The sequence below is a fragment of the Thermobia domestica genome, chromosome 8 (genome assembly GCF_964235325.1).
Source record: "Thermobia domestica chromosome 8, izTheDome1.hap1.1, whole genome shotgun sequence".
NCBI lineage: Eukaryota > Metazoa > Arthropoda > Insecta > Zygentoma > Lepismatidae > Thermobia > Thermobia domestica.
Genome location: NC_137461.1, coordinates 249,787,510 through 249,814,138, shown reverse-complemented (window position 1 = coordinate 249,814,138; position 26,629 = coordinate 249,787,510). Strand labels below are relative to the sequence as shown.

Below are 26,629 nucleotides of genomic sequence, written 5' to 3'. Positions count from 1 at the left end.
ACGTGTTTTGATTGTTGAGCAATATTTTAAATATAATGAAGGCTTGGTAGCTATATTTCGCAATCTTCGTACAAAATATGATCAGAACAGTGATTTGACTTCATCTGTGGAGAGATTAATTTAAAAAATTCGGGAGACTGGATCAGTTTGTGATCTTAAACACTTTGGGCGTCCTTCAACAAGTCGTTCAACATAAAACATCGAAGCAGTTCGTGCGAGTGTTGCTAAGTGAGAGTCCAGGAACATCAATTCGATACCGTGGTCAAAAATTGGACATTTCAAGAAGCTATCTTTATACAGTACATTTTCATGAAAGGTTTGCATTTCATGCTTACAAAGTTCAATTGACTCGAGAACTGAAAGGTTTTTGAAGTTTAAGGTTTGCGTACAAGCCCACAACAACTCATGTATTGGAGGAGGAAATTGAGCGCTGTATCAAAGAATTTCAACCACATTTATACAACACGGTTAAGGAAAATTTCAATAAAAGAGTGCGTATGTGCCAGCAAAGCTGTGGAGACCATTTACGCCATATGCTGTTCCATGCATAACCCAATACTGTAGAGTTAATGAATCAATTTAAAAAAAAATACAATTTTAATTATATATCTGTGTTTTCAATCAACGTTAGTTCTTGAATTGTGGAACACCCTGAATTGTGGGACACCCTTTAAATAGGCAAATAATGGTGCAACAATAGGCAAATAAAACAATGAATTCAGAGTATTCCGAATTAAGGAATTACTACAATACAAATACTAATAATCAAATATAGTAGTGCCAATAATTTATTTAACCAATAGGTTTAAAACGTGCAAACGCCCTTGCCGTACTGGAATGCTACTCCTCGTGAGATTAGCGAAATCAAGCAATGTCTGGTGTGGTCGATTAGTAATGGGGTTAGGAATTAGAATTCTGGGCCCTCGGGATCTATAGGCATGTTCGTCATGTATGAGGAATGACGTCTCTCGGCGATCACACTATCCGGGGAAAGGGAAGGAAGAAAGGATTAAGGAAGGAAGGAATTGGTCTGGGACTTATGTGTTAGGTACCATCCAGGCATTTGCCTGGTGTGATGAGGAAAACCTCACTCAGGATAGCTTCCCTGAAAGAGCTTCTACACTTTTTTCAACCGAGAGTCACCACTGGGAATCAAACCCGGGACCGCTCGTACCAAATACGAGAGCGTTAGCACTTGGGTCTTGTCGAGAGGAAAAATGAGTGCTAGTTCGTACTTTCCAGATGCTGTTGGCATTGCGACGTCCACCCTGCGTCTTGTGGACAACTGGGAAGCTTCTTGAGACAAAGAGATAAAAACTCTGAACTAGACAGCCAGCGTTAACAGTGAGGAAGAATATGCGCTGACCACTCTTCACCCCAAAGGCATGAGTGCTATACGCCGGCTAGTGGGACCTTTCCCCCTAACGGTTGTAGCAACATAGAAATTCTAAGCTTAAAATGTGAGATGCGTATCCACGTTGGAAAATACACTCTGGGGTCATTAGTAATTAATAAAAATTTTCAGGGAAGAAGGCCGCTACGTGGGGTAAGAGGAAGATATAAAGTTGAATATTAAGAGAATGAATAGTAATCATAAATCTGATTAAATCGGTTTGGAACTGGTTAGAAAACATAGACGAAACATTGTTTCTACAGCGATATGCTTCTCGGTTCATAGAGTTAGTAAGTTAGACTATATTTCTTAAAAGCGAAAAATAATAAGCGTTCATAGGCGAAACCTTGAGGTATGAAGCACAATATCAATTAATAACTGTTCGATTTAAAGGCAACTATGTTAAATGAAAAAATAATTGAAGTAATAACATTGTATGATATAATAAGATTTTTTTTTACAGTTTTTTATTAATTAAATACACAGGTAAGGGAACAGAATATGTCAGAAAGCCATGTGAATATAGCGAAGCGAAAGTAAGGTCAAGAGGCACTTTACTTGCCTAAAGAACTTTGACAGGAAAAAACAATAAAGAAAAGAAAAACCAAGAAACGGTAGCATAAACAAGTTCATACGGCAGGCTGACCGACCTTGGAGCAATCATCTTTTTCCCATGTGGAAACCAGCATGTTTTCTGTCTTACATGTGAATATAAGCTCTTTTTTGTTTTGTTTTTTTCCTTCTACGAATAAGGAAATCTAATTGGAAAAGTAGGAGGGGGAAGGAGAAGAAAGATGAGAACGCGTGGATAACACTACAACTTGATACACACTATCATGAGAAGTGAAAAAAAAATGAAGTTTTTTAAGAGGAAGAGAAAAAAGCCACAACATCTGTGAAAATTTTGCTCGAGATCTTGCTTCACATGACTCACCTCTGAGTCGCTGATTGGCATGTTGAAAGAGACGAATCAATTCCCTTTTTCCCCGCCTCCTCTACCTAAACCAATGAAAGCTATCCTTCATATCTTTGATATGATAAACAAAAAATGACATTACTATATAACTGCACATGGTGCCGGGTTCTCAACGCAGTGTGTGTTTGTTTTCTGTTTAGTATATACTGCTTTTAATTTTTTTGCGTACACACGTACGCACATAGGTTTATTTCTTACATATTCAGCAAGAGTGTCTAACGAATTTGTAAGATGTTCACTTCATACGTATTAGGCATAACTTTGCTATGTGTAGCATCATTGGCTAACGGAAAGCTATGTAAGTACAATATTTACGAATATCTATATATATTAAAATGCTAGGTTTATATATTTGTGGTCAAGAAAAGTTTATGTGTTTATGGTTAAGGGTCTTCACTAGAGCAAAATTAAACTACCGCTAATTTTAGAGTTTTTGTGTAATATCTTCAAAACAAATAAAAATATTCGAAAAGCAGAAACGTAGTGAACTAGACTATACGATTTTACATGTAATACCGTTATCACAACTCATCTATCTTCTTACGATTTGCAACTGTAGCTAGTTTTAGTATTTTTGCGGGTTCCGTAAATAGCGGCATACCAAAAGTAGATAGGTGAATTGTGGTGAAGGTATCACATGCAAAATCGTATTGTCTAGTTCACTACGTTTCTGCTTTTCGAATATTTGTATTTGCTTTGAAGATATTACGGAAAAACTCTAAAATTAGCGGTAGTTTAATTTCGCTGTAGTGAAGACCCTTAACTCCGTTTATATGTTTGTAACCAATTACTTTTGACAATGAAATCTCGCCTCATCTCGGAAAACAGAAGCTCCAGAAACGTGCTAACATTATTTACACTGGTCTATTTCAAATTTTGTGTAGATCTACCAGTTCTTATTCAAAATTTCAAGCCAAAAAAAAATATATTTTTTTTTCTATGGAAGTTTTAGGGATTGCTCTCGCCCGAAAAGGGCCTAGTTAAGGTTTATAGCTTGCGTTAGGCAACCGGTAGAAGAGTTATGTACGGCGGGTTGATAGACATTACAGGCGCTATTCTGAAATCAGAATGGCAAAACTTATTGAATGCTGGCAAATTCAAATGCTGCAACGAGGAATACTTGGACGGATATGGATTTATAAGGGGAAAAATTCATTTGACATAATTTGTCACTTCTCCAAGTTTACCACAAACTCAACCCAACATCTATATATTAAAATGCTACGTTTATATGTTAGTTTATATAACAATTCACTCTCCTTGTAAGTCGCCTTGTTCTTCGCTTGTGTGTATAAAGAGATGTGCACAAATACAGTGAAGAAGTGGGAAGGAGATGCATGGTCGTCTCAGAATGATGTGCTGAGTATACAGTGCAGGTTCAGCTAGTACATACATAATTTACTCCTTTTAACACATCAACTTGGAAGGAAAGAAAGTCAATATTTTGTCCATATCACTCTGATTGGCCATACCCTTTCATCAACCTTAAGATATAAAAAATTATTTGTATTTGAGATTTATTTATTTATTTATTATTTATTCATGTATTGGCCTACAGAGCTTTCACACTTTAATATTTCCGTGTCTCACCAAGAGCAAAATTTTACCGTTTACTTCTTTCTCAACATTTTTTAATGTTAATTTAGTTTAAGAAAAAAAATATCGTTTAGAAATGTCTTGTTTTATTTTTGAAAATGTTTAAGTTTTTCGACAAAATGTTGAAGTTATTATCGGACTCGTATCAACTGTAATGTTACCAGTTAGAGAGACTGAATTAAGATTATTTTTACAAAAAGTTATTATGTGTTTATCTACTTTTTTATACGAGTACTTCACCGAAAACGAAAAAAAAGAGAGAATAATAATAGAATTGGTCATAATATGTTCAATCTGCGAATAGGTTTATCTGTTGGTTACATATCGCAGTTTCATAATCTATGAAACGTGTGGTGTAATTTCGTTTCCTGTATGTGACGTATAATTTAATTCGATAATGTGTCTCTTTGTAGCTAAGCGGCTATTGCGTGTGGTACCAGGTTCGATTTCTGGTAGGAGCTCATGTGGTTCTGATACCACTTTAAACCGTAGCTCCACGTCTTATATAGCCTCAGCGCTGAATGAGAAACGCGAAACTGGAAACCAGCCAAGCTATGTTCTAACCAGTAAAATTATATAGTATCAGATCATCAGGGAACGTGTATACCTTAGCTTACATATTGTGGGTCGATAATTTCGGAAAAATGGTGAAGTTCAAGATTATTTGTGTGTTGGGGAAGGAAGTTAGGGAAACATCATTCTCATTACTGGTCTATTCTCTTATCCCTTCTAAAGAGCGAATTAACGTAAAGTAAGCAATTTTGATGACTAAAATTAATTGTACCACTCTATATAATGAACAGTCTACATTTTCTATGCAACATAATGCATTCCTGTTAAAGGTTATTTTCTTTCGAGTTTAACGTTTCACAAATATGCTCCGAGACTAGGGAGACGGTGATGGTGATAATGATCAAAATTGCAGAATGAAGAAAGTGTGATGAAACGGAAGAACTCTGAGAAAACTCACGCATACAGTATTTGCCTGCCACAAATCCCACTTGACGCATGCTGGTATCGAATGAGGGATTCTCATGCAGAAAGATGAGCGCTCTGCTACTGAGCTACCTCGGCCTCCATTTTTGTTCAAACCACCGTGCATTTTCATTAACTATGTATAACACTCGAACATCATGTAATTCGTAGTTCATTTTGATTTTGTGTGTCTAACATAGTACAGTTTTTTCTGTTGTCTCTATGTAATATCCAGCACATTTTCTTTTTCTCTGTGTAACACATATTCAACGAACTTAAGAGTCTTCATCCCGGCGAAATTAAAATACCGCTAATTTTACAGTAATTATGTGATATATTCAAATAGATAGAAGATAATCGAAATGTGGAACAAGAGCGCCCTAGACAATATTATTTTACATGAGAAACCGTTATCACGACTCATTTATCTGCTTTCGATTTCGAGCCATTTCGAAAATCGGCATTTATTTTCGCGTTTCTAAACAGCTGAAAACGGAAAGGCGCTACGTGACTTGTCATAACGGTACCTCAGGCAAAATAATATTGTCTAGGGCGCTCTTGTTCCATTTTTTAATTATATTTTATCTATTTGAAGATATCACATAATTACTGTAAAATTAGCGGTATTTTAATTTCGCCGGGATAAAGACTCTTAAGAAGTTCGTTACTGAATTCTCTCTCTCTCTCTCTCTCTCTCTCTCTCTCTCTGTGTGTGTGTGTGTGTGTGTGTGTGTGTGTTATTTGCAAATTTTTCAATTTTGAGCCGTCCATCAGATAGAGCATTAAAAACTATCTAAAAGAAGTGATTAAATTTTTCGCGGTACTCATAACGTTCCCGAGATATTGACCAAAAAAAGTTCCGATTACGAGAGATTGAAGGAACCATATCTCGGGAACCGTAAGTTGTAGAGAGATGACATTGGTGTTGATCAATACCATTGCCACTTACTGGTTCAATAATTATTAATATGTTTACAATTTGATATAAATTTCGAAAAAAAATGTTTTTTGTAAAATTAGTTCTCTTTGAACATTCTCAACTGGTTTTTCTTGTATCTTGTTCATTACAGCTTTTGAAACTATTCCACAGCATTGATAACACCAAACACACCAGAGCATCAAATATATATATTAGTAATACGTGTGTAACAGTTTAGCAATGTAACATCAAATTCATCAGACACGTTATCTGATCGTGTCTCATGAAGGCAATGTTATTTTGTCGAAATTGTTACACAAATATTATTGATACGAGTGTCGCGTATATATTTAATGCTCTGGTGAGTTTGGTTTTATTATATTTTCTCTATGTAACATACGATATACTTCTATTCTTTAAATAACACACAATGATAGTGAATTTTCATTATCTTTACACAAAGTACAGTGGACTTTTAATCACACACACACACGAACACACACACACACACACACACACACACACACATATATATATATATATATATATATATATATATATATATATTAGGGTGGTCCAGAAACATATGGCCAAAAACGAAATTTGTGCAGGGTACCGCGGCACCCTCTAATTTTTTTACTTTCAATGTTAGTATTATTTTGGTAGAATTTCAGCTTCCTAGTCTCACTGGAAGATGGTGCTCAACCACCCTTCTCCTTAGAAATACAATTGGACCTCGACTATCTGATAGTTTTCGGGATATTTCTCAGCGCCTGTTCAACCGATTTGCACCAAATTTGGAGGGCTAGCTTCTATTGCTATCTAGTTTTGTTCCTTAAAATGTAAAATATATCGGTTGAATAGAAGCTGAGAAATAGCCTGGAAACTGTCGGATAATTGAGGTTTTACTGTATTTTTATAGGTATATAGAAATTTTAATTTTAAAAAAGTTAAGTTTTTACACGCTATATTTTTTATTTAGAAACGACATAAATTAGAGAAGCATGTACATTGTACACACAATTACATTTGTACAATTTACATACTATATTTAGATGCCTTATACCGGTGTATACACACATGGAAAGTATACCAAACACAAGTGACGTCCTCCATGGTGGACTACGGTACAGAAAGACATGGTCGATAGAATGAACTCAAAAGTGCAAAATAAAAATAAATGCGCAAAGTAATAAACGACAAAGAAAACTAAAACAATTATTTTATCTCTATCTTATCCTGTTAAAACAGTGAATGCTTAATAGTTCCACAGTGTCCAATTCACAATTGCAAGGCATCTATGGCGGACTTTTTAGTTGTCTGTGTTGAAAGTGCTTTCCGATTTACCTCAACAACTTGCAGGAGAAACTGTTTATCTTCTTCTTCGTTTGTTAAGAGATTATTAATCTCCACGAAAAGCTTGATCCCTCTTTTTGCGGTGTCATTCACGACTCGAAGTTGTTTCACTCGCTCTCTGCCTTCCAAATATTCATGGTTCTTCTTCCATTCACCCGGCCGAAGGTTAAGAAATTCATCTCCAATCTGTGAACTGAAGAGAAGCTTTGCCGTTAGACTGGTTGCAAAATCTCCGAGACTTACTCCTTCTTTAAGTAAGGTTGCATCATCTCTCACGTTCTTCTCTCTGGACTCAGGTGTCATTCCTTGGACAATTTTGTTTTTCTCTTCTGCCATAACTTTGTCTGAGAACAAGGTAAGACCTACCAATTCATCAGAAAGGTACCATAAATGACGTAAGAGGGCTTTTCTCGTGGCGATGCTGATCTCATAATTGATATCTTGCTATTTCTGCAACTGATTCCAGAAGTTCGTATCTCCACCAAGAGCTTCAGCTGCTAATGGAGCTTGTATCCATACCTTCGTGTAGAGAAGGGCTCCGAACAGCACGAAACGCACAAATTGGTTTTCTTCCTCCTTCGGCAGCTTGAACACATCATGCTGATCTTGAAAAAGGAAGATTTTCATTACGTAGATTAACTTCTCCATCCACCGAGCGTGGTGAACTGGCCCTGGAGCTCTTCAATGTATCTTGTTAGAGGAAGATCCTAGAACAAGCATCGTCAGCTCGATGAGTTCATGATAATCGTCTCTGCGTTGTAATTCCCTTTCGATAGTTTTCTTCAGGAAGTCTACAGTTGAGACCATGCAAATTTCACTTTCCTTCTTGATTTCCAATGGCCAAAAATTCTCTCTCTGAACCCGGCCCCAAACCGCCTTCAACCTTTTGAAGATAGGGATATCAGGTGAACTCAAGCAACCATAGCATAGGGTGAAGACTTTTTCCAAAATCAATTTCTTCACCTGGTGACGACAGGCTAACCACAGAAACTCTCGGCCAATCCTGTGTTCAAGAAGAACGCACACCCCATTGATATGACCTGTGTTCACAGGGATGGTGTCGAAACTCATGGCCTGCACTTCTGTCGATTAAGTTAAAATGTGTGATAAGGTCATGAACGATCTTGTCTTGATTTTGCCCTGTCCCTGAATACAATTTTGGCATACCAAGAAGCTTCTCGTGACCATCGCCAGAAACAAGTACTGTCAGACGGTCAACTTTTCCCCCACTGAAAATTTCAGGTAGAATTTTCCCATCCCAGTGGATCACGAGAGGGTATTCCGGAGAAAATTCTCTCTTCAGGGAATCCGCTCTCTTTTCTCTGAATTTCTCTTGCTCCCTGCGGACTGTGCTTCGTGAAAGTGGAAGGGATCTATTGTCGCAACTGAGAGCTGTTGCTATCGGGACCATTAACCGGACTGCTTGGCGATCAGATGTTTTGTTTCAATCCAGGTGTTGTGACCTTTTCCTCCCGTTTCTGTCGTTTCCGGATAAGACATCCAGCTGGTTCAAATTCCTCATCCGAACTGGAAGAATTTTCGGAGTTTTCTTCTTCATCTGTAAAACAAACATTGGAAGCTGCTGCTGCTGATGATGTTAAAGCAATTGCTCTTTGTCTGCGTTCATCTTTGTTTCGTCGCTGAAGAGGTCTCTCCTGCTTTTGTACAAGTGCCTTGTCTACTGCAGCCAGAAACATCTTACGATTCCCCCTTTGGTCTAGGAGAAAATCGCAAGCTTACTTTATTTTCATAACCGTCAAGGCATCAGCGTGGGCGATATCAAAGAGTGGTTCCAATAACTTTACAAACTCCAACTCCCAACTGCACTGGGCTTCAGAAGTGCGCCCTTTGTTTTTTCAGCATCAACCAACTGCAATAGATTTTTTCTATTTTTAACTTTATATTTCCTCAGAGTTGTAGAAATTGCAGCCTTAGACCACAAAATCATCAATTACTCGGTTGTCACCTGGCTCGCAATTCGCAATTATTGTGTGATACCTTTAGGTGATAATGAAGCCGTGGTAAGAAATGCTTCGTAGTTTGGAGCTGTTTCAACCTTAATAGCGGCAGTAAGTCACGAACACCAAACAGGAAAACTTCGTTACTCGAGCAAGTTGATGCCATTTTGTGAGAAGTTCAGAAAAAATCACTTCGAAACCTAGGTTGAATCGTATTTACAGTTTTGTCCCGAACTCAGTTTAACTTACTATAACTTATTTAATAATTACTAATAATAAAGTCTATACTTAAATATTGAACACTTGAGTAAAAAACAATAACCTTAGCCATGTCTCACTAATTGTATGTGTATACCTTGTAATAGAAGAAATAAGGAATGTCTCACGTTTATGATATGCTTTTAAAAAATGCTATATATAACAAAACAAAATAATGGGGAAAATGTGATCTTTTATGGGGTCGTTGAGCACCATCTTCCCTTTGATTTAGAAATCCAAAATTTTACCCTAAAGTTACTATGTATGAATGTAAAAAACTTAGGGGGTGCCCCAGGTTGTAGCACAAAAATGAATTTTTTGGACCACCCTAATATATATATATATATACAATACGGAGACTTCATTTCCTCTGTGAAACACAAATTTCTTTTTTATTTTCTCCATGTAACACTGGTTTCATATGCATATAATTTCTTCTATGAAATACAGCGTGAATGTTCACTTTTCTATTTACTGCAGTGCATTTTTCTTTCTTTTCTTGAATATTTAATACACTTTTATCTCTCCTTTTTTTCTAATGCATATTCCCTCTTCATTTCCTCTATGTAACTCACAATCTACTTTCATTGGTTTCTGTATTATCTGTTGTAATTATAGTATTCTGGAAGCATATTATAACTGCGATAGTATTATTAATAGTGATCCTACATCTTCCTAACTGGACAATCCTTCAAACTAATATGAAATCAGAATACACTTTACTAAGGTTGTTTTACCTCGCTTTGCCACTTTTCTACTAAACTTTGAGATTTGTACTTTTAGTATTAGGCGTACGGATACGTTATCAAGATTAGAAAGTTCGGGATTCGAATGGGAGTCTATTATCCATTTGAATAACTGTACATGACGCACGTGTGCTCTCATTAAATTTCTCACGCAAAAATAAATTTTGAATAGCATTGACTTTATAAGAGTTTAAATAGTGGTGAGGGGTAAATGGAATGAAATTTTTAGTTTAGTCTCACACAGTTGTGCCTTTTAAGCTGAAGAAACGGATAATTATGAAAATGAATGATTATGAAAGAATTGGTGGAATGAGACTGTGGGAGGAAATGGGAGACCCTTTAGAAATCCCCGGTCACGATATCTTCCACCACAAATTTGCATGACCTCTCACCGGACATGAGAACTCTACCACTGAGCCAGGATGCAGCCTCTGAAAAAAACGACATACAGACATCATAATAGAATAGGATCATAATACATCCTATCATTGGACCCTTGGAGGTCATATTGGAGTTCCTCCGGGAGCAGTTGTCCTCGGACACTGACATATACCGTTACGGTAATGCCAAGGATTACTACAACTTTGTTCGTCAATATCGGGAAAGTTACTTGTTTTTGGTTTATGGTTCGCAACAAAGTTGGTGATACGAAATATTGATATAAACGTGAAAGTGAATGCAAGATTCTTCCAGGCATTATGGCTCCTTATGGTGCGGACACCAACTAAATGAAAATTCATATGTCTAAGGCTTCAAGTCATACGGCCAGATCATCTCAGCGCTTTTATCAGAAAATGGAACGGGAATTAGAAATTTCTGTCATTCTGTTTCAATACATTCCTGTGAAGAACCAAGGTGTCAGAAGAATGGATTTCTGTGACATTTGCTTATTGGAAAGACGCCTTCAACATCGGAGTTCGCTCACCTTCTATGGTCTCTGGACATTTTGCAGGGAGGACTAAGACCAAATTTCTTTTCCGGTGCTCCGCTAAAATTTGCTCTAATGCAGCCTTCAATGTTGGTCGATAATCCATTGTACTAAGAATTCAATAAAACACCATTGTTGCTGGCGGCAAGGTTTCTCGTAATGTTAGTACCTTTCAAAATTTGTCTGATATAAACCGAACAACCTTCTGTATCAATGACTTTTATATTATTACTTCTTTGCAATATTTTAATTCTTGTAAAAAAATACTAAATACGACGAATTTTGTAAAACGGACCAAAACTTATTTATTATCTACCTATATAAATAAAAATTAAAGTGACTATGTTAGTGACTATAACTCTTGTACCACCCAACCTACGTATTTCGATCAAATTTTCAACATTAGATGAGGTTCGCGCCTGGAATGATTTTTATAATTTCACTTTGACGGTGCAACTTAGGAAAGAGGGAAGGGTAGATATATAAGAATGATCGAAAATGTCCTATATTAGTGTCAAATCTATATTTTTCGGTGTCGCTAAGATAAAACTTCCGATGCCGTTTAAACGAAACATATTTTTTCTTATTATAACCTAGTGGAATAGGTAAGTAACGCTAGTAGTTTTTAAAGGAGAAAAATAGTTATGGTTCATTTTACAAGTAAAAATGAATCCACTCCGGGCAAACCAAACACTTACAATACTTCGACATATACAGAATTGAGATTTTATGTAATAAGTATTACATTCTACGCCATCCACACTTACAATACTTCGGGACATACAGAAAGGAAATTTGATCAGTATCACTCTCTGGTCCCTTTACTCCCTAGATTTATCCAGGTATTTACTTTTACAAAGATTAGGTAAGTCCTTGAGCCACATTCGAACAAAGGCAAAAAGAAAACAAATAATTCCTGAGACCATCAGTGGTCGAGCTCATACTCTTGCTTCAAACAGGTTCTAAAATATTAGACTTAAGTGTATTAATACCTTATTTTCTCAGTTCATTTGTTCAAAAAATATATTGCAAAGAAGTTTTAATGTTAAATTACCATAGCACGATTTATAAGACTATGTTTTTCCACTACTTCGATTATTAAGAGTAATTTGTGTCTTTTAGGAATAATATGCCAAAGACAAAAGCACAGTCTCTAAATTACTATTGCGCACAATACCTTAGAAACTATTGGTCTGTCAATCTGACTGCCTCCACTCATTTACCCATTCCATAAATAGTGTTGCTTCATTATAATTTCAAATAGTGTATTACGCACCATTATAATTAAGCAATATTAAAGGACTAAAAGTTAAAAATGCTTTTCTGAAAAGAAAATCAACAGCGTTTTTATTTTCCACGGGTCCCTTCTATTCGCCTGGTAGCCGCGGGGGTCTCACGAGCAAAGCGGTGATATCAGAAATCGGGCCCTGGTCCCGAGGCCGCAGAAATGGAGTCCTGAAGTTTTGGGTTCGGGTTCCTTCTATTTGCCTATTGAACATGGAGTTCTTGGACGTGGTTTGTGGTGTTAGAAAGATCTGGCTCCTCTGAGGACAACGATAAAATCAGAAATTAGACCCTAACCCGAATGTTTCGTTGTGTTAAATGACGAGTGAACACCCAGCGACTGCAACTCTTGTTGCTAAATCAGATATCAATTCTAAAGTATTATTTGAGCTCATGATCAACCTTGTTACTTCGTAACATGTGCAAACGCTTCAGGAATTAATATGCATTGTCTTTATTTTAGCAGAAAGAGCTTCGATTTTCTTTGCTTTGTTCCTTGCAGTAGTGTCAACAGCCACCTAGTTTGAGTTGCGACGAGATACCCAACTATGCTGAGTGATCATGAAGACAAACGATTAATTGCCTAACTTGAGGTCCTCAAAGGAACCGAACTAATCAAGATGGCCAAACAATATATTCTTACAATGGTTACATAGGTGATGTAGAATTTTCATATCGTGGTACACATATCAAAATGCAATCATGATGTGGGTACAGCATTCCGGTCCTTGCACCACTGTCACAATTACACCAAATGCTCGACCACTCTATCAATTGCAGCCAGAGTAGTGTCCGAATGGAACAACAGAGAAACCTTTCGTGATTTATTTTGGCAAGAGCGTTGTGATTACAGTATGCCTTTTACCAGAATGGCGTTGTTGGTTTGATCGATTTCGATGGCAAGGACGCAGTAATCGATATTCGGCTGGCCCGCGTATCTTTTCACGTCACGGTTCTTGCTATCATCAACGTCAGCATTGGTTTCACTCTCGAGGTATGAGATCACATTGTCCAGTTGATAAGAGCCCCAGATAATGAGACAGAAGTCATTAGTGAGACGAGGGGGAAGATTATGGCAATATTGGCAACTGGGAAAGGTGTGTAACCAAGTGTATTCCTCCGTGTTAGATTTAATAGGGTCAAATTCTCCGCAAAGAAATTTCCTATCTTGTTCTTCGTTTTCGTGCGATCAAGTAGGCGTTGGGCCGTCTTGGTTAGCGTTGTTCTTTGAAACTAACTTACTGAGCATAGCACAAGCAATTTCTAGCGTCTGAAAGTCACGTGTCGGTAATACGATGAAAACCGGGATAGCAAAGTAGTGAAACGTTGCTTTCAGCCGACCAAAGAACTGCTTAATAACGAATTGCACCTTGGTGGCTGATCTTGATTCGTTGGCTTGCTCTGTCATCCGTTCAGCAGCTCATGAGGCCCTATTCTGCGGAATATTAAAATGAATGCCAATTGACTTCCTACTTGTCCTGGCAATCCGAAAGCCACGGGCCGCCACCAATGTATCGCCCACTTGTATGAAAGGTAGGTACCTTTTCAGGAGAATATGATTGAGAATGAAGGCATCATTCTGGGTAGCAAGGAAAGGACCAAACAAAGCCATCAGTAGCCGGCGTACACTGATTTGAAGCAGAAAAGTTGGGCAGGGATGCTAGTTTGCCCAAGCAGTATGGCTCGATCAGGTGTATTGTAAAGCTAAACCATCACTTCGCGCATCACAATAATTGCTGCATTTAATTCTCAACCCATAGCATGCTGCTTCAAGCTTAGCAGAGAGCCGTTGTTTCTGTTGGCAACGATAGCCCTGACCTTGCATAAGAAATGTCTAACTGGCGGCAGATAGAGGGAGGGGTGACATCTTGCAAGATATCCTGAAACTGGTCCTTGTTGTAACCAAACCAGATCTCACAAGTTTCATGATTCATGAGATCAAGGTGATCAACATTGAGGAAGGACTTGCTCTAACTGGCTTGCAAATACAACACGTAGTAGCGATGTAGTTTATTCATGGTCAGCAAATTTTGCCGGCTGGCTCTCGCCCATTTGAGCCAAGAATCAATTGACTCCAGTCCATGGTGTCCGTGTATGACAAGTAGATGAGCGAACCTTGAGGCACAAAGAAGCGGTAGTCGACAAAAACCAGCATTCGTAGGACCAGGAAATATTGACCTTTTGCACTGAGGTTAAAGTGGTTTAGGAATGGCCTGAGTAGGTTGCTCATCGTCAGAGTCATTGTCCCCTTCTGTCTTGAGCTCTTGTCTACTAACTGTGCTGTATATATATATATATATATATATATATATATATATATATATATATATATATATATATATATATATATATATATATATATATATACAGAGCGTTCAAAAAATCTCTATACACCTGATTCATGTCACATATTCAAAGCAACGAGAAAATTATTTTACTCAAAATTTATTATATTTTATGGCATAAAAGCACTATGTACAGGGCGTAGCATATACACACACATTTTAACACACATTTTCACAGCAAATGTTGGAAATGTCCCCCATGAGCCTATTCTTCTTCTGGATATTGCAATCCACATCCCTACCTTCTGGTCATGCAGAGGAACTTCATATATGACATGTGGGTTTTCTGCACACCACAAACGTGATTTCTGGGCATTGACGTAACCTGATAAATGGAACCAGGCCTCATCAGTAAAAAAAAAGAAAAAAAAACATTATCCAAAACATCGTCAGACTTGTCCATAACAAACCGTGTAAAGCATTCACAATACTGCCCTCGTTTTACACTATCGGGAGGAAGTAACTGCTGCACCGCTCTCACCTTATACGGGATAAGACGCAGTTTCTTACGAACCGCCTTTTGTGCCGTACCAACACTTATTGCTTCTTCCTGGGCAAGTTTTCGAAGTGGTTTATAAGGGCTACGTTGCATTGTATCCGATATGTGTACCATGTTTTCTTCATCGAGCACTGACGGTCTACCACTTCGATCATAGTCCATTACCGTTCCAATGTCTCTAAATTTATCGATCAGTGCCCTTACAGTGTGACGATTCGGAACAGGTGTATCCGGAAACCTAGCTGCAAACTTATCTTTGACTGTCTCTTTGTACTCACCTTGTTCACGAAACACATATTCAACCAGGAATATTCGTTGTTCCAAATTAACACCATTGTTTCAGAGACCCCTAACTAGATGCAACAATCACTTCAACGTCACTTTGCTGACTGGAATGTAAGAAAGGAACTTCACGCAAGGCGATAATATAGCAGTGTTGCAAACCTACGCATAAAATTTTATTTCATGTGACTTTGAATGCGACTTTGACTTGCCACGATTCAGGTGCCCTTTTTGAACGCTCTGTATATATATATATATATATATATATATATATATATATATATATATATATATATATATATATGAGTTGATTATTTTAAATCGCGCAACAAGGTGTTGTATTTAAGCTACAGCAAAGATTTGCGACACACCCAAAAACTTCTGCCCAATTTCTGGGGCTTCGGGACCCGAGCTGGATTTCTGATATCACCACTACGTTGAGACGACACGGACCTTTCACCACTCTTGTCCAACAGCTTCATGGTTAATAGGCAAATAGAAGGGACCCGAGCCCAAAATTTCAGGACCTCATTTCTGAAACCTGTGGTCCAGAGCCCATTACTGACCTCTCCAACGCTACTACACGCGCCCAACAACTTCAGTTTAATAGGCCAATAAAAGTCACTCAAGTTCAAAACTTCGGGATCTAAGAGCCCGGGTTCGATTTCCGACATCACCACTGTGCTCAGATGACCCTGACCTTTTCAACGCCACCATCCTTGTCCAACAACTCCTTGCTTAATTGGCAAGAAAAGGGACCCGAACCCAAAACTTTGGGGCATCGTTTCTGAGGTCTCAGGTCCCGGGGCCCATTCCTGATGTCACTGATTTGCTTAGGGCACCTGAACCTTTAAAACGTCACAACCCATAACCAACAGCTCCATGTTTCAAAGATGAATAGAAGGAATTAGAGTGCAAAATTCGAGATCCATTTGTGAGACTTCGAGGCTAGGGTCCAATTTCTGACATTACCACTGTGTTTAGATTACCCTGGACTTTCCAATGGCACCACCTTTGTCCAACAACTCCATACTTAACAGGCAAATAGAAGGGAAAAAGCACAAAACTTTGGGACCTTATTTCTGGGAACTCATTTCCTGGCGCATAATTATTAATGACGTAATCTTTTTTCCATATCGTCCCACTCTCTCCTTATTCTGTGATTTTCTTTTGGTAAATGTAACACGAAGAGAGAAAGGAGATCTAGGATTAGCATGAAATATTGATATAAAAAAATTGGGAGGTGAAACACTATAGTAAGGACCTGGTAAACAAAATAAAACAGCCCCGAAAATGGTTCAAATTAGCCCTCATCCTCCTGACTCATTCTTCACATATGTATTGCGTAGGTTTCGAGATATGCTGTTTTAGAAGCCTTCCTACACTGTTGGGAGCAAGGAAGGAAGGCAAAAAGTAGAAACAGAAAGAGAGTCTCTCACATGGATGTGTAATGTGAGGGTTTTCCACACTAGTTTTTAAAAGAAAGGTTTCTGTGTTCTGTACTTTTTACACATTCCGGTATTCGCCTGGTGGGACTAAGGAGATTCTTTGGAAAAAATTTTGGGTTAGAATGGCCTTGAAAGACCAAATCCGGGAGTGTTTTTTTAATGTACCACCTAAATTTTTATTGTTTCCCCTTGTACAAAAGTCTGAATTCAACACTAGCTCACATAGTGAAGTGTTTCCCGAACAGACAACGAGACGTAAGCAAACTTCTGTACCAAAACAAATATGGATTTCTATCTGCTTCTTGATTTATGATTAATTGACAGATTTTTTTTATCTGTCAATTGAAATTTAGACAACGTGTACAAAACACATGACAAGATATATTATTTTTCAGGAAATTGACCAAGTGGTTAGGCAACCATCATGATAATGTAATATGTTGAGTTGAATAATTTATCATTTACACTTTCTGGCCATTAATGAAATGTCAGTTCGAAAACCAACAACTAGCAAGCCCGTACTAAACATAGAGCATAAGTTTTTAATTGTAGAATCCACCAGAAGAAAATAAACTTGTCACTTGAAGAAGAAACTTATAAAAAGTCAAAAAAAGTTGCTTCTTTTATTAAAAAAAAGACCCCCATCCCAAAAACAAGTATTTATTTAAAACATTTCTAAGTGATACTAATGTATTTCATTTCTGCTATATAGAATTTTAAAATATTTTGTGTTAAAATATTATCTTTTCTCTTTTCCAGCTGACTATCTTACTATATGCAAATACAACGACCCAAATGTTGACGAGTGCGTACGGTCTTCAGCTCAACAGATGTTTAAAAGTACCATCAAAGGTAAGTTCAAGCAATTATATATATATATATATATATATATATATATATATATATATATATATATATATATATATATATATAGACTATATATATATATACATAGACTGTTCCATAATTCCTGTAATTTTCTACAGCAATAGCAGAAGATAAAGTTTTCACACTATTAACGTGAAATTTGGCATTCTTATTGAAAAATGTCTGAACTTTTTTTAAAATTTCGAAAGAAAATAAGAGAAAATCATTGTTTAGTTCCTTTTTGGGGGGCGTAAACACAAAAGTTCATTTTCCTTATGGGAGATTCAATATTTAATTTTGGAATAAGTTTTTTCCAATAATTATTACTAAAACTTTCGGTACAAATGAGTATTACGTGATACAAAATGCAATGACACTCATCCGTAGTGCTAGCGGAGTCGTTTCAAACACTATCTTGGGTAAGGCTCTCCCTTCAGGGGTAATGGGCATTAAAAGGTGGTGGGTGGAGTTTTAGCACAATCCCAAATTTTATTTTGAAAATGCGAGTAAGCGTCAGATTAATCACAAATTTCACAGAATTAATATTCCGATGCTTCTTGTACGTGCCAGTGACTGATATGGGGTTTCATCCCCCTTTCTGAAAGTCACATTAAATATTCACCATAAATATCTTTAGCAGGAACATGCGGAAAAACTAATTTTTTTTATCAATTAATGTGAAATTTGGTGTCATTTTAGTAAAAAGGTAGGCCATTATTCTCCACCGTAAAATGGCCAGTGTTAAAATGTGATGTCAAGATTTTTACACAGCTGTATGAAGGACATTTCTTCCCCAGTGTTCGGCTCATATCTATATGAATTTCCTTTGAAGATTTCCCTTGGAGCCATAGGAACTTCATAACGGTCCTCAGCTCCGACGACGTGAAACTTCCTCGTGCCTCTTACATCTTACCTTCTGCCTGTAGTGACAGATGTTGTACAATTAGGATTCAATCTATTTTAACACAATTACATATTAAGATATGAGGATTTCATATGCCAACACTTTTATTTGTCTACTTCAATTTAAAGGGAACAAAGGCATTAAATTTTCAGCCCCCCTCGTATATTCCAGGAACGAGAAAATTTGGTTTATGTCTTTCTGATCTGTTGCTTGCGAACATTTAGATTTTTCTTTTTATCATCTTAAGTTCTATTTATGTAATAAAAGATTTTGGCTTACCCCTATCTGACTTGTTGCCAGCAAGCATTTAAAGTTTTTCTTTTTCCTTATTTTTTTTATTCCTTCATATTATATTTCAGGAATACGAGAATTCGGTTTACCTCCTTCTGACCCATTGCCTGCGCCGATGATCTTGATAGACCAAGGGATTGGCCCAGTGGGACTTATACTTACCATAAAAGATGGACACATACACGGCATAAGGAACATCAACGTTAGATCAGTCAGGTAAATACATAACTTTCATTTAAAAAACATAGCTTTTGTATAATTAATATTCATTCTTTATTATTGTTTATAGCTATATATATATATATATATATATATATATATATATATATATATATATATATATATATATATATATATATATATATATATATATATATATATTGTATGTATATTCACTCAAACATCAAACATCAACGTAGGTGTACCGATTTTGATAATTCTTGAAATACTATTATTCTGCTTGTAAATTTCATAAAGATTTGATGACAGTATTCGGAGCTACGAGATACGGGCAAAATCTCGCGGCGGATACATCGCCGCTCAAAATCTTGCGGGCCAAAACCTCGCCGCCGTACTCAAACCCGGAGCTACACTGTAAAACTTCACAGATGATCGAAGCGACAATGTAAAACTAAAAGCTGATCGGAGCTATGGTATAAAATTTAACAGCTGATCGGAACGACACTGTGATACTGAACAGCTTATCAGAGCTACACTGTGAAACTTAACAGATGATCGGAGAAACACTGTGAAAGTAAAAGCTCACCTGAGCTACACTATAAAATTTAACAGCTGATCGGAGCGACACTGTGGGTCTTAACAGCTGATCAGAGCTACACTGTGAAACTTAACAGACGCTTGGAGCTAGACTGTAAAACTTCACAGATGGTCACAGCGAGACTGTGAAAGTAAAAGCTGATCGGAGCTACGCTATAAAATCTAACAGCTCATCGGAACGACACTGTGGGTCTTAACAGCTGATCAGAGCTAGACTGTGCTATTTAACAGCTGCTTAGAGCTACACTGTGAAACTTAGCACTTGATCGAAACTACACCATGAAACTTAACAGCTGATCGGAGCTACACTGGCAAACTTAACAGCTGTCTGAACTACACCGTGAAAATTAAGGAGTAACAGAATCGACACTGTGAAACTTAATAGGTTGGAGCAACATTGATAAACTTAACAGGTGATCGGAGCAAAACTGTGAAGCTTAACAGCTGATTGGAGATACACTGTGAATCTTATCAGCTCATCGGAGCTATACTGTGAAGCTTAATAGCTAATCAGAGCTACGCTGTGAAACTCAACAGTTGATCAAAGCTACGCTGTGAAATTTAACAATTGACACTGTTAATGTAGTAATTGTGTGTATCAGGTATATCCACGTATAATTCCGTAACACGCAGTATCTTAAAAGAAAAATATGTTTATTAATACATGTTTTATAGACCGATACCTTTTGTGGAGTTCTACATCTGGTTTAGATTAGGGATGGCCGGATCCGGATCTGGCCGGATCCGAAGATCCGGATCTGATTGGGTCCGGATCCTTTGGATCCGGATCTCGGATTTCGGATCCGGATCTCGGATCTGGGCCCGGATCTCGGATTTCGGATCTGGATCCGGATCTCGGATCTGGGTCCGGATCTCGGATTTCGGATTTGGATCCGGATCTCGAATCTCGGATCTGGATTCGGATCTCGGATCTTGATTCTTATCCAAACCCACATCCCATCCAAATTATGATAAACTTGAATATCTAAAATTCGCCGAAAGTAATTTCACGAAGTCCTGACAGTGAAGAAGAGAACAGAAAATTAAGACGAATATTGACAAGTCTATTTGTTTCCTTCATTCTACTCTAAAGATCAAATGTTTGGCTTACTTAAGAAAAAAAATGATCCGGATGAGAGTTCGAATGTCGAATCTAGTTCCACTCGGTTGCAGGACCGAGATGAATATTTAAAATTCCTCAATGCACCTATTTCATTGACAGTTAAGAAAACATAAACAGTTAAGACAAGTATTGAAGTATTGACTCCTTTTTACGTATATTTATCTTGCTCAGTCTGCTCAAAATATCAAATGTATACCCTACAATTAGATTTAATAATTATTTAGTAAATCACAATATGAACACTGAGAATAAACTATGAATTTTGGTGCCTCTTATCTAGATTTGAAATTTCGGATTCATATATAGAATCAGCTGAAATATAAATATTTGGGATTTGGAAACCGAAACATGTGCTAGTACCAAGATCGTAGCCGTTTGTACAGTGGCGTATTTACGATTTTGTTTCGGGGGAGGCTTTGCTAAATTTCGGGGGGAGGCTTTGCCTGAAAATGTGAAAATTCTGCAAGATATTTCATATAGTTTACTATGGAAAGTAAGATTTCGGGGGGGAGGCTTAAGCCCGGAAGCCTCTCCCCTAAATACGCCATTGCGTTTGTACCTTGGTAATGCGAGCGGAAGTCACTTGCACTAATTCCGCATGTAGTTTGAGGAACACGAGAAATTAAAAACAGATAAATATTCTTTTTCAGGAGTAAGTCGCGCTTTAACATGACTTTTCATGAGTGTTGTGTTCAAATATGAAAACTGTAATGACAACTTGTTTGAAATAAAAACCTTTTCATTTTTAACAATAAAGTTAGGTACTTTCACATTGGAGAAAAATTAGCAAGGCACATACCACTGATTAGGGTGCTGAATCTTATGGAAGCTTTTACTTGGACCGGAAGATTTCCTCATGTTAGTATCGGATTGCCACAATTCACCTTGCTGAAAGACGTGGTTTATCAGGAGGTCGGACAAGATTCTTTTCAACGTAGCCTGTAGACTGCTTCTAGTCTCAATTATTCCCATATAACAAGACTAGCCATATACATAGTTGGTTCGAAATAAGTTAAAATATCACTAATTGACCTTAAGGGGATAATCGTGATTTAAATATTCGTAAATCAGAAGAGATGTGAAAGTTAAGCGGTAAAATAAATCCGATAACTCCGGAATAAAGAGATTTATATGCAACCTAATGATAGCAATAAAACTCTTTATGTAACATTTTCAAAGCTAAAGTTAACAGTTATCTTCTTGAAGAGGGTTTACGGCAACATAGAATATTACAAATCCAATTATTATAAGTAGTACCTCTGACAGCCCTGCATTTCACATCACCATCGCCCTTCATCCTGACAAGTGGGCATTTCACTTACCCACAATGACTTTTCAGGCGTTCCAGTGACATCAATATCTCAGTTTGGGTTTGGGATCATGCTTCAGTGAACCTTGACTATCACCATCAGCAGCTATTAGAGAATCAGAACTTATTTCTGTATTAGATAATGTGGGTAACTATAGCTTTACTTCTATAGAAGTCGGAGAGTGTATGGTATTATGGCAGGAAATATTTGATACATAAAACTTAGATTGTCAGTATTTAGGAGCAACTTTTAAAATAATCAGTTACTGTAAATGTGCTACAGATTAGCCGAGAAAACCCGACAGCCATAGTCGAGTGGTCTGCGGCATTAGGCTGTGGATCCTTTTACTGTAAATGTCTTGCATTTAAATCCCACTTCAAATGAACGTAAGCCCGATGGTAGGAACCAAAGGACTGTCGTGCCAAGAATTTAATTTGTTTTAATTATCATAAATGCCTTCTTTATTATTAAATTTTATCCAATATTTTCTTTTCAACCAGTTTGCGAAACTCAGAGCTAGCTACTTGATTTCTTTTTAATTCATGTTCATAGTTAGCACAATTAATCACTAAGGAAAAACAATCATTTCAATAAAATTCGCCTCGCGTCTTTCGTAGCTCCAAGTTATTTTCAGCTTTTTTTTAAAAAAAAAAGCTGAATGGCGTTTTATCACTTTCCCCTCGCTTTCCCTATTTTTTTTCTAGTTTTACCTATGTTTCTTTGCACGGATATTGTGCCTATATGCACGTGCTTAATGTGTTCGTTTACAAAAGCGGACCATTTTCCTGCCACTATAGAAAGTAGAGTGCCCTGTATCAGAGAAACATTAATTGACGTGTGTAAGTGAATATATATGTGATGAAGTCATAATTTCTCAGTTTTTGCATCGCACATAGTTTCCTCATCCTCATTAATCTCTTCACCCCCGCTTCCTGAATTCCAGTTCTGGTATTCTTTCTTGAGCAAGGCCTATGTAATGGGAGACTGATATCTCATGTAGGCTTATTAACTATATCATCAGCAATAAAGAAAGTAGGGTTTAATTTGCACTAATTTTAGAACATTACGTTAATTAAATAATAATAATAATACGGAGTGAGCTCAGGCTACTTGTTAGGATTCTTGCTTCGCAATTGGATTATACTGAGTTCGAATTCGGAGACCAGCTATCTTGACTGAGGATTTTCCAGGGTTGTTCCTCAGTTATACTGGGCAAATGCTAGGTTAGTACCTTGATCTAAGGCTCTGGAGACCTTCCTTCCATTCCTTTCCCAATGTTTTCATCTGTTGATTATTACAGTGTAAAGTGGCCTCTGAGGATGTATCTGGTAGCTTATAGTAAATAAACAATAACGACTTAATATATCTTCACGAAACGTGTGGGTTAATTTAACTATAGCCTTACAGTCCCGATAGATAGCTAAAGTTTTAATATTAATTTCCTGACTTTTAAATACTATTTTCATATTGTTTCAGCTTTCAATTATCTCATGTATGTTCCACCGAGAATTGAACCTGAGATCACATGAACAAATGCGAATATGTTAAATATTTTTGAACACTAATATACAAAACACAAAACGTTTCAATGATACGATGCATGGATATGTTTTGGTTACGTCCTGCAATGTATGATTAAAGAAACCTGAAGTGAAGAAGAAATAACAGAAATCTCTTTTATATTTACTCCTTCAACAAACTCCTGACCTCAGAAGTGCAAGCCATAAGTCAGGTAATAAAGTCGTACAACGAACACTTTTATTAATACTAATAATACTACACAACCATATCGCTCTCCTGAAATTCTCGTGTGTATGTTTAAAGATCTACTGTTGTTCCACGCCAGCCAGTCTATATTTTTTGCTGTACCTTCGAAGTGAAAGATTTGTTGATGGTTGAACTCTAGTGAGTCAGAAACTACTATTAATAAAGAGTTTGTTTTGTCCAGTATTCCTGCGATTAGAAGGGTCTTATCTAAAAGATATTTCATTTGTATATGATAAAATAAGAAAGTTTATATAAGAAAGTAAATATTGCAAGGTTAAAATAACATAAAGAACAAAGGTAGCACAAACGTGTTATGGAAACATTTAAAAGCACAGCATCCTACTATATTAGTGGATCCGAAAAAAGTTTTGACGAATTTTAGATATTCAATTTTATCATCACAATTTCAGATGTAGGTTTGGATACGAATCAATATCTGAGATTCGGATCCAGATCCGAGATCCGGACCCAGATCCGAGATCCGAATTTCGGATCCAGATCCGAGATCCGGACCCAGATCCGAGATCCGAGTTCCGGATCCAGATCCGAGATCCGAATTTCGGATCCAGATCCGAGATACGGACCCAGATCCGAGATCCGAATTTCGGATCCGGATCCGAGATCCGGATCTGAGGTTTGGATCCGAGATCCGGATCTGAGATTCGGATCCGAGATCCGGATCTGAGATTCGGATCCGAGATCCGGATCTAGGTCCGGATCCGGCAAGATCCGGATCCGGATCTCACTGGATCCGGGATATCCGGATCCGAAAATTTTTGGCCATCCCTAGTTTAGATGCCTAACTAAACTACTAAAGTAATGGAAAAAGCGAAAAAAACTATAGTATATATATATATATATATATATATATATATATATATATATATATATATATATATATATATATATATATATATATATATATATATATATTAACTGACTTTAAAAGAAGCACAACATTTACGAAAGCTCTAGAAAGCAGAAAATTTAAAAAAAGCTCTGAAAAACATAAAATATTTTTTTAAAAAGTTCCCAAATCTTACTATGTTACTAATAAAAAACTTTGAAATCTGTGTCAAGCTAAACAAATAAATGCTGATATAAAACTAGTTACAATGACAGTAATTTGATTTTAAAAAAATAAAATAAAAAAAGTATTTATGAATAACAGTAACGTTTAAGGCTTTTAAAAAAATAATTCTTCTCTTTTTAGTGTTTTTTGTATTCTGGTTCTAGACCACTTTTACTATTTTTTCTTTCTAGAGTTTTTCTTTCCAGGTAGAAAACACAATGTAAAATTAGTCGCGTCTATAAAAAGAAGGGATTATATCTACCTCGTTCATTCACTTCTACTGTAAAATTAGCAATTGTGGAACATTTTATGTCGTAGAGTATGAAACCGGATGAACTGTTAAAAGGCCAGTTTCCCAAAACACTGGAGATGTAAATGTTTCCACTTGAATAAAATCTTATCAAATAACGATGTCTGTACGCGTAGCCCCAGGATCGATCTTCGGCAAGATCACGTCTTGTATAACCTCAAGCAGACAAGGAATGATGATCTTAAAGAAAAAAAAAAAAAAAAGAGAAATATACATACATACAGTAATTACTACACAGAATATCCATGACGTTATTCCAGGCTAAAATTAATTAGCTCATGTAGTAGCTGTAAACGTAATATCAAATTACATAAGGCCAACAGCTACTCTTTTGTCCACGTTTATGTAAAATTATTTTTAATTAGAGTAAAATATACAAGTGTTAATGCTAAAAGGAAAATCAGGTTTAGTAACTTATGCCACTTTCTTTCCAAATGGCAATGACCCAATAACATATTATAGTGATCGCACGGAGGTGTGAAGCTTGACCTAGATCTACTAATTTCAGCATCGGATAGAACACAAGTGTTTGTGTCCCGGTTGTCAACCCGATCCATGAAATTTTGTCAGTGGCGTCTCTCGTGCTACACAAACAACATCTTCCCAGAGTACAGTGTTGTCGGATGGCCGCTAGGTTTCGTTTTGTTTATTTTCTTAATATATATATATATCTTTCCTCTTATTATTGTTACTATATAATTTCAACTGTTTGTGTTATAACGCTTTAAATGCTCCTTTTTTGTCGCTCGTTCGTTACGTTTCTTAAGTTTGGCAACATTGTTGGTGCACTCATGCTGATTCACGTCTTTTCCACTGTGTTTGGAAGACAGCTCCACGATTCGTACCGAATTCTTACAATCCATCACATGTGAGGCAAAGAAGTTCTATGATTGGTGTAGAGCCCAGGTTTCAGAAGTCGTCGCGGTCACAATAGGTCCATATTTACCATCCGTAACGATAACAGTATACACTTGAGTTGAGGTTTGGGTACCATTGTAGTTGTGGGCAGTGGCGAAGCGTACTATGAGGCTCTGAGGCCGAGTCTACCTGTTTTCTACCATATATTTTCTTTACCTTTGATTTCTTATAAAATAAAGTCAATACTTCAACATTTCGTTTTTTTGCGGTAAAAAAAAAGTAGTAGGTTGGTAGAAACAGTTGGAGACCCTTTCGTCTGAGCCTCACCAGCTCGCTAGACAGACTTACGGGCTATGCTGCTCAGGAAGCGAAGCTATTATCGCTGGT

The 26,629-nt window shown here is 37.0% G+C and overlaps 1 protein-coding gene across 1 annotated transcript in view; it reads left to right on the top strand.

Moving 5' to 3' along the window:
• The first annotated feature begins 2,474 nt into the window (after window positions 1-2,474).
• Window positions 2,475-26,629, top strand: part of LOC145693529 (protein takeout-like) — a 36,563-nt gene continuing 12,408 nt past the window's right edge. Inside the window, exons 1-3 of the mRNA XM_081769599.1 lie at window positions 2,475-2,667; window positions 17,723-17,815; window positions 19,094-19,241. Of these exons, the coding sequence (XP_081625725.1) occupies window positions 2,601-2,667; window positions 17,723-17,815; window positions 19,094-19,241 (308 nt within the window). The 5' untranslated portion in view covers window positions 2,475-2,600. The remainder of the gene's footprint in view (window positions 2,668-17,722; window positions 17,816-19,093; window positions 19,242-26,629) is intronic.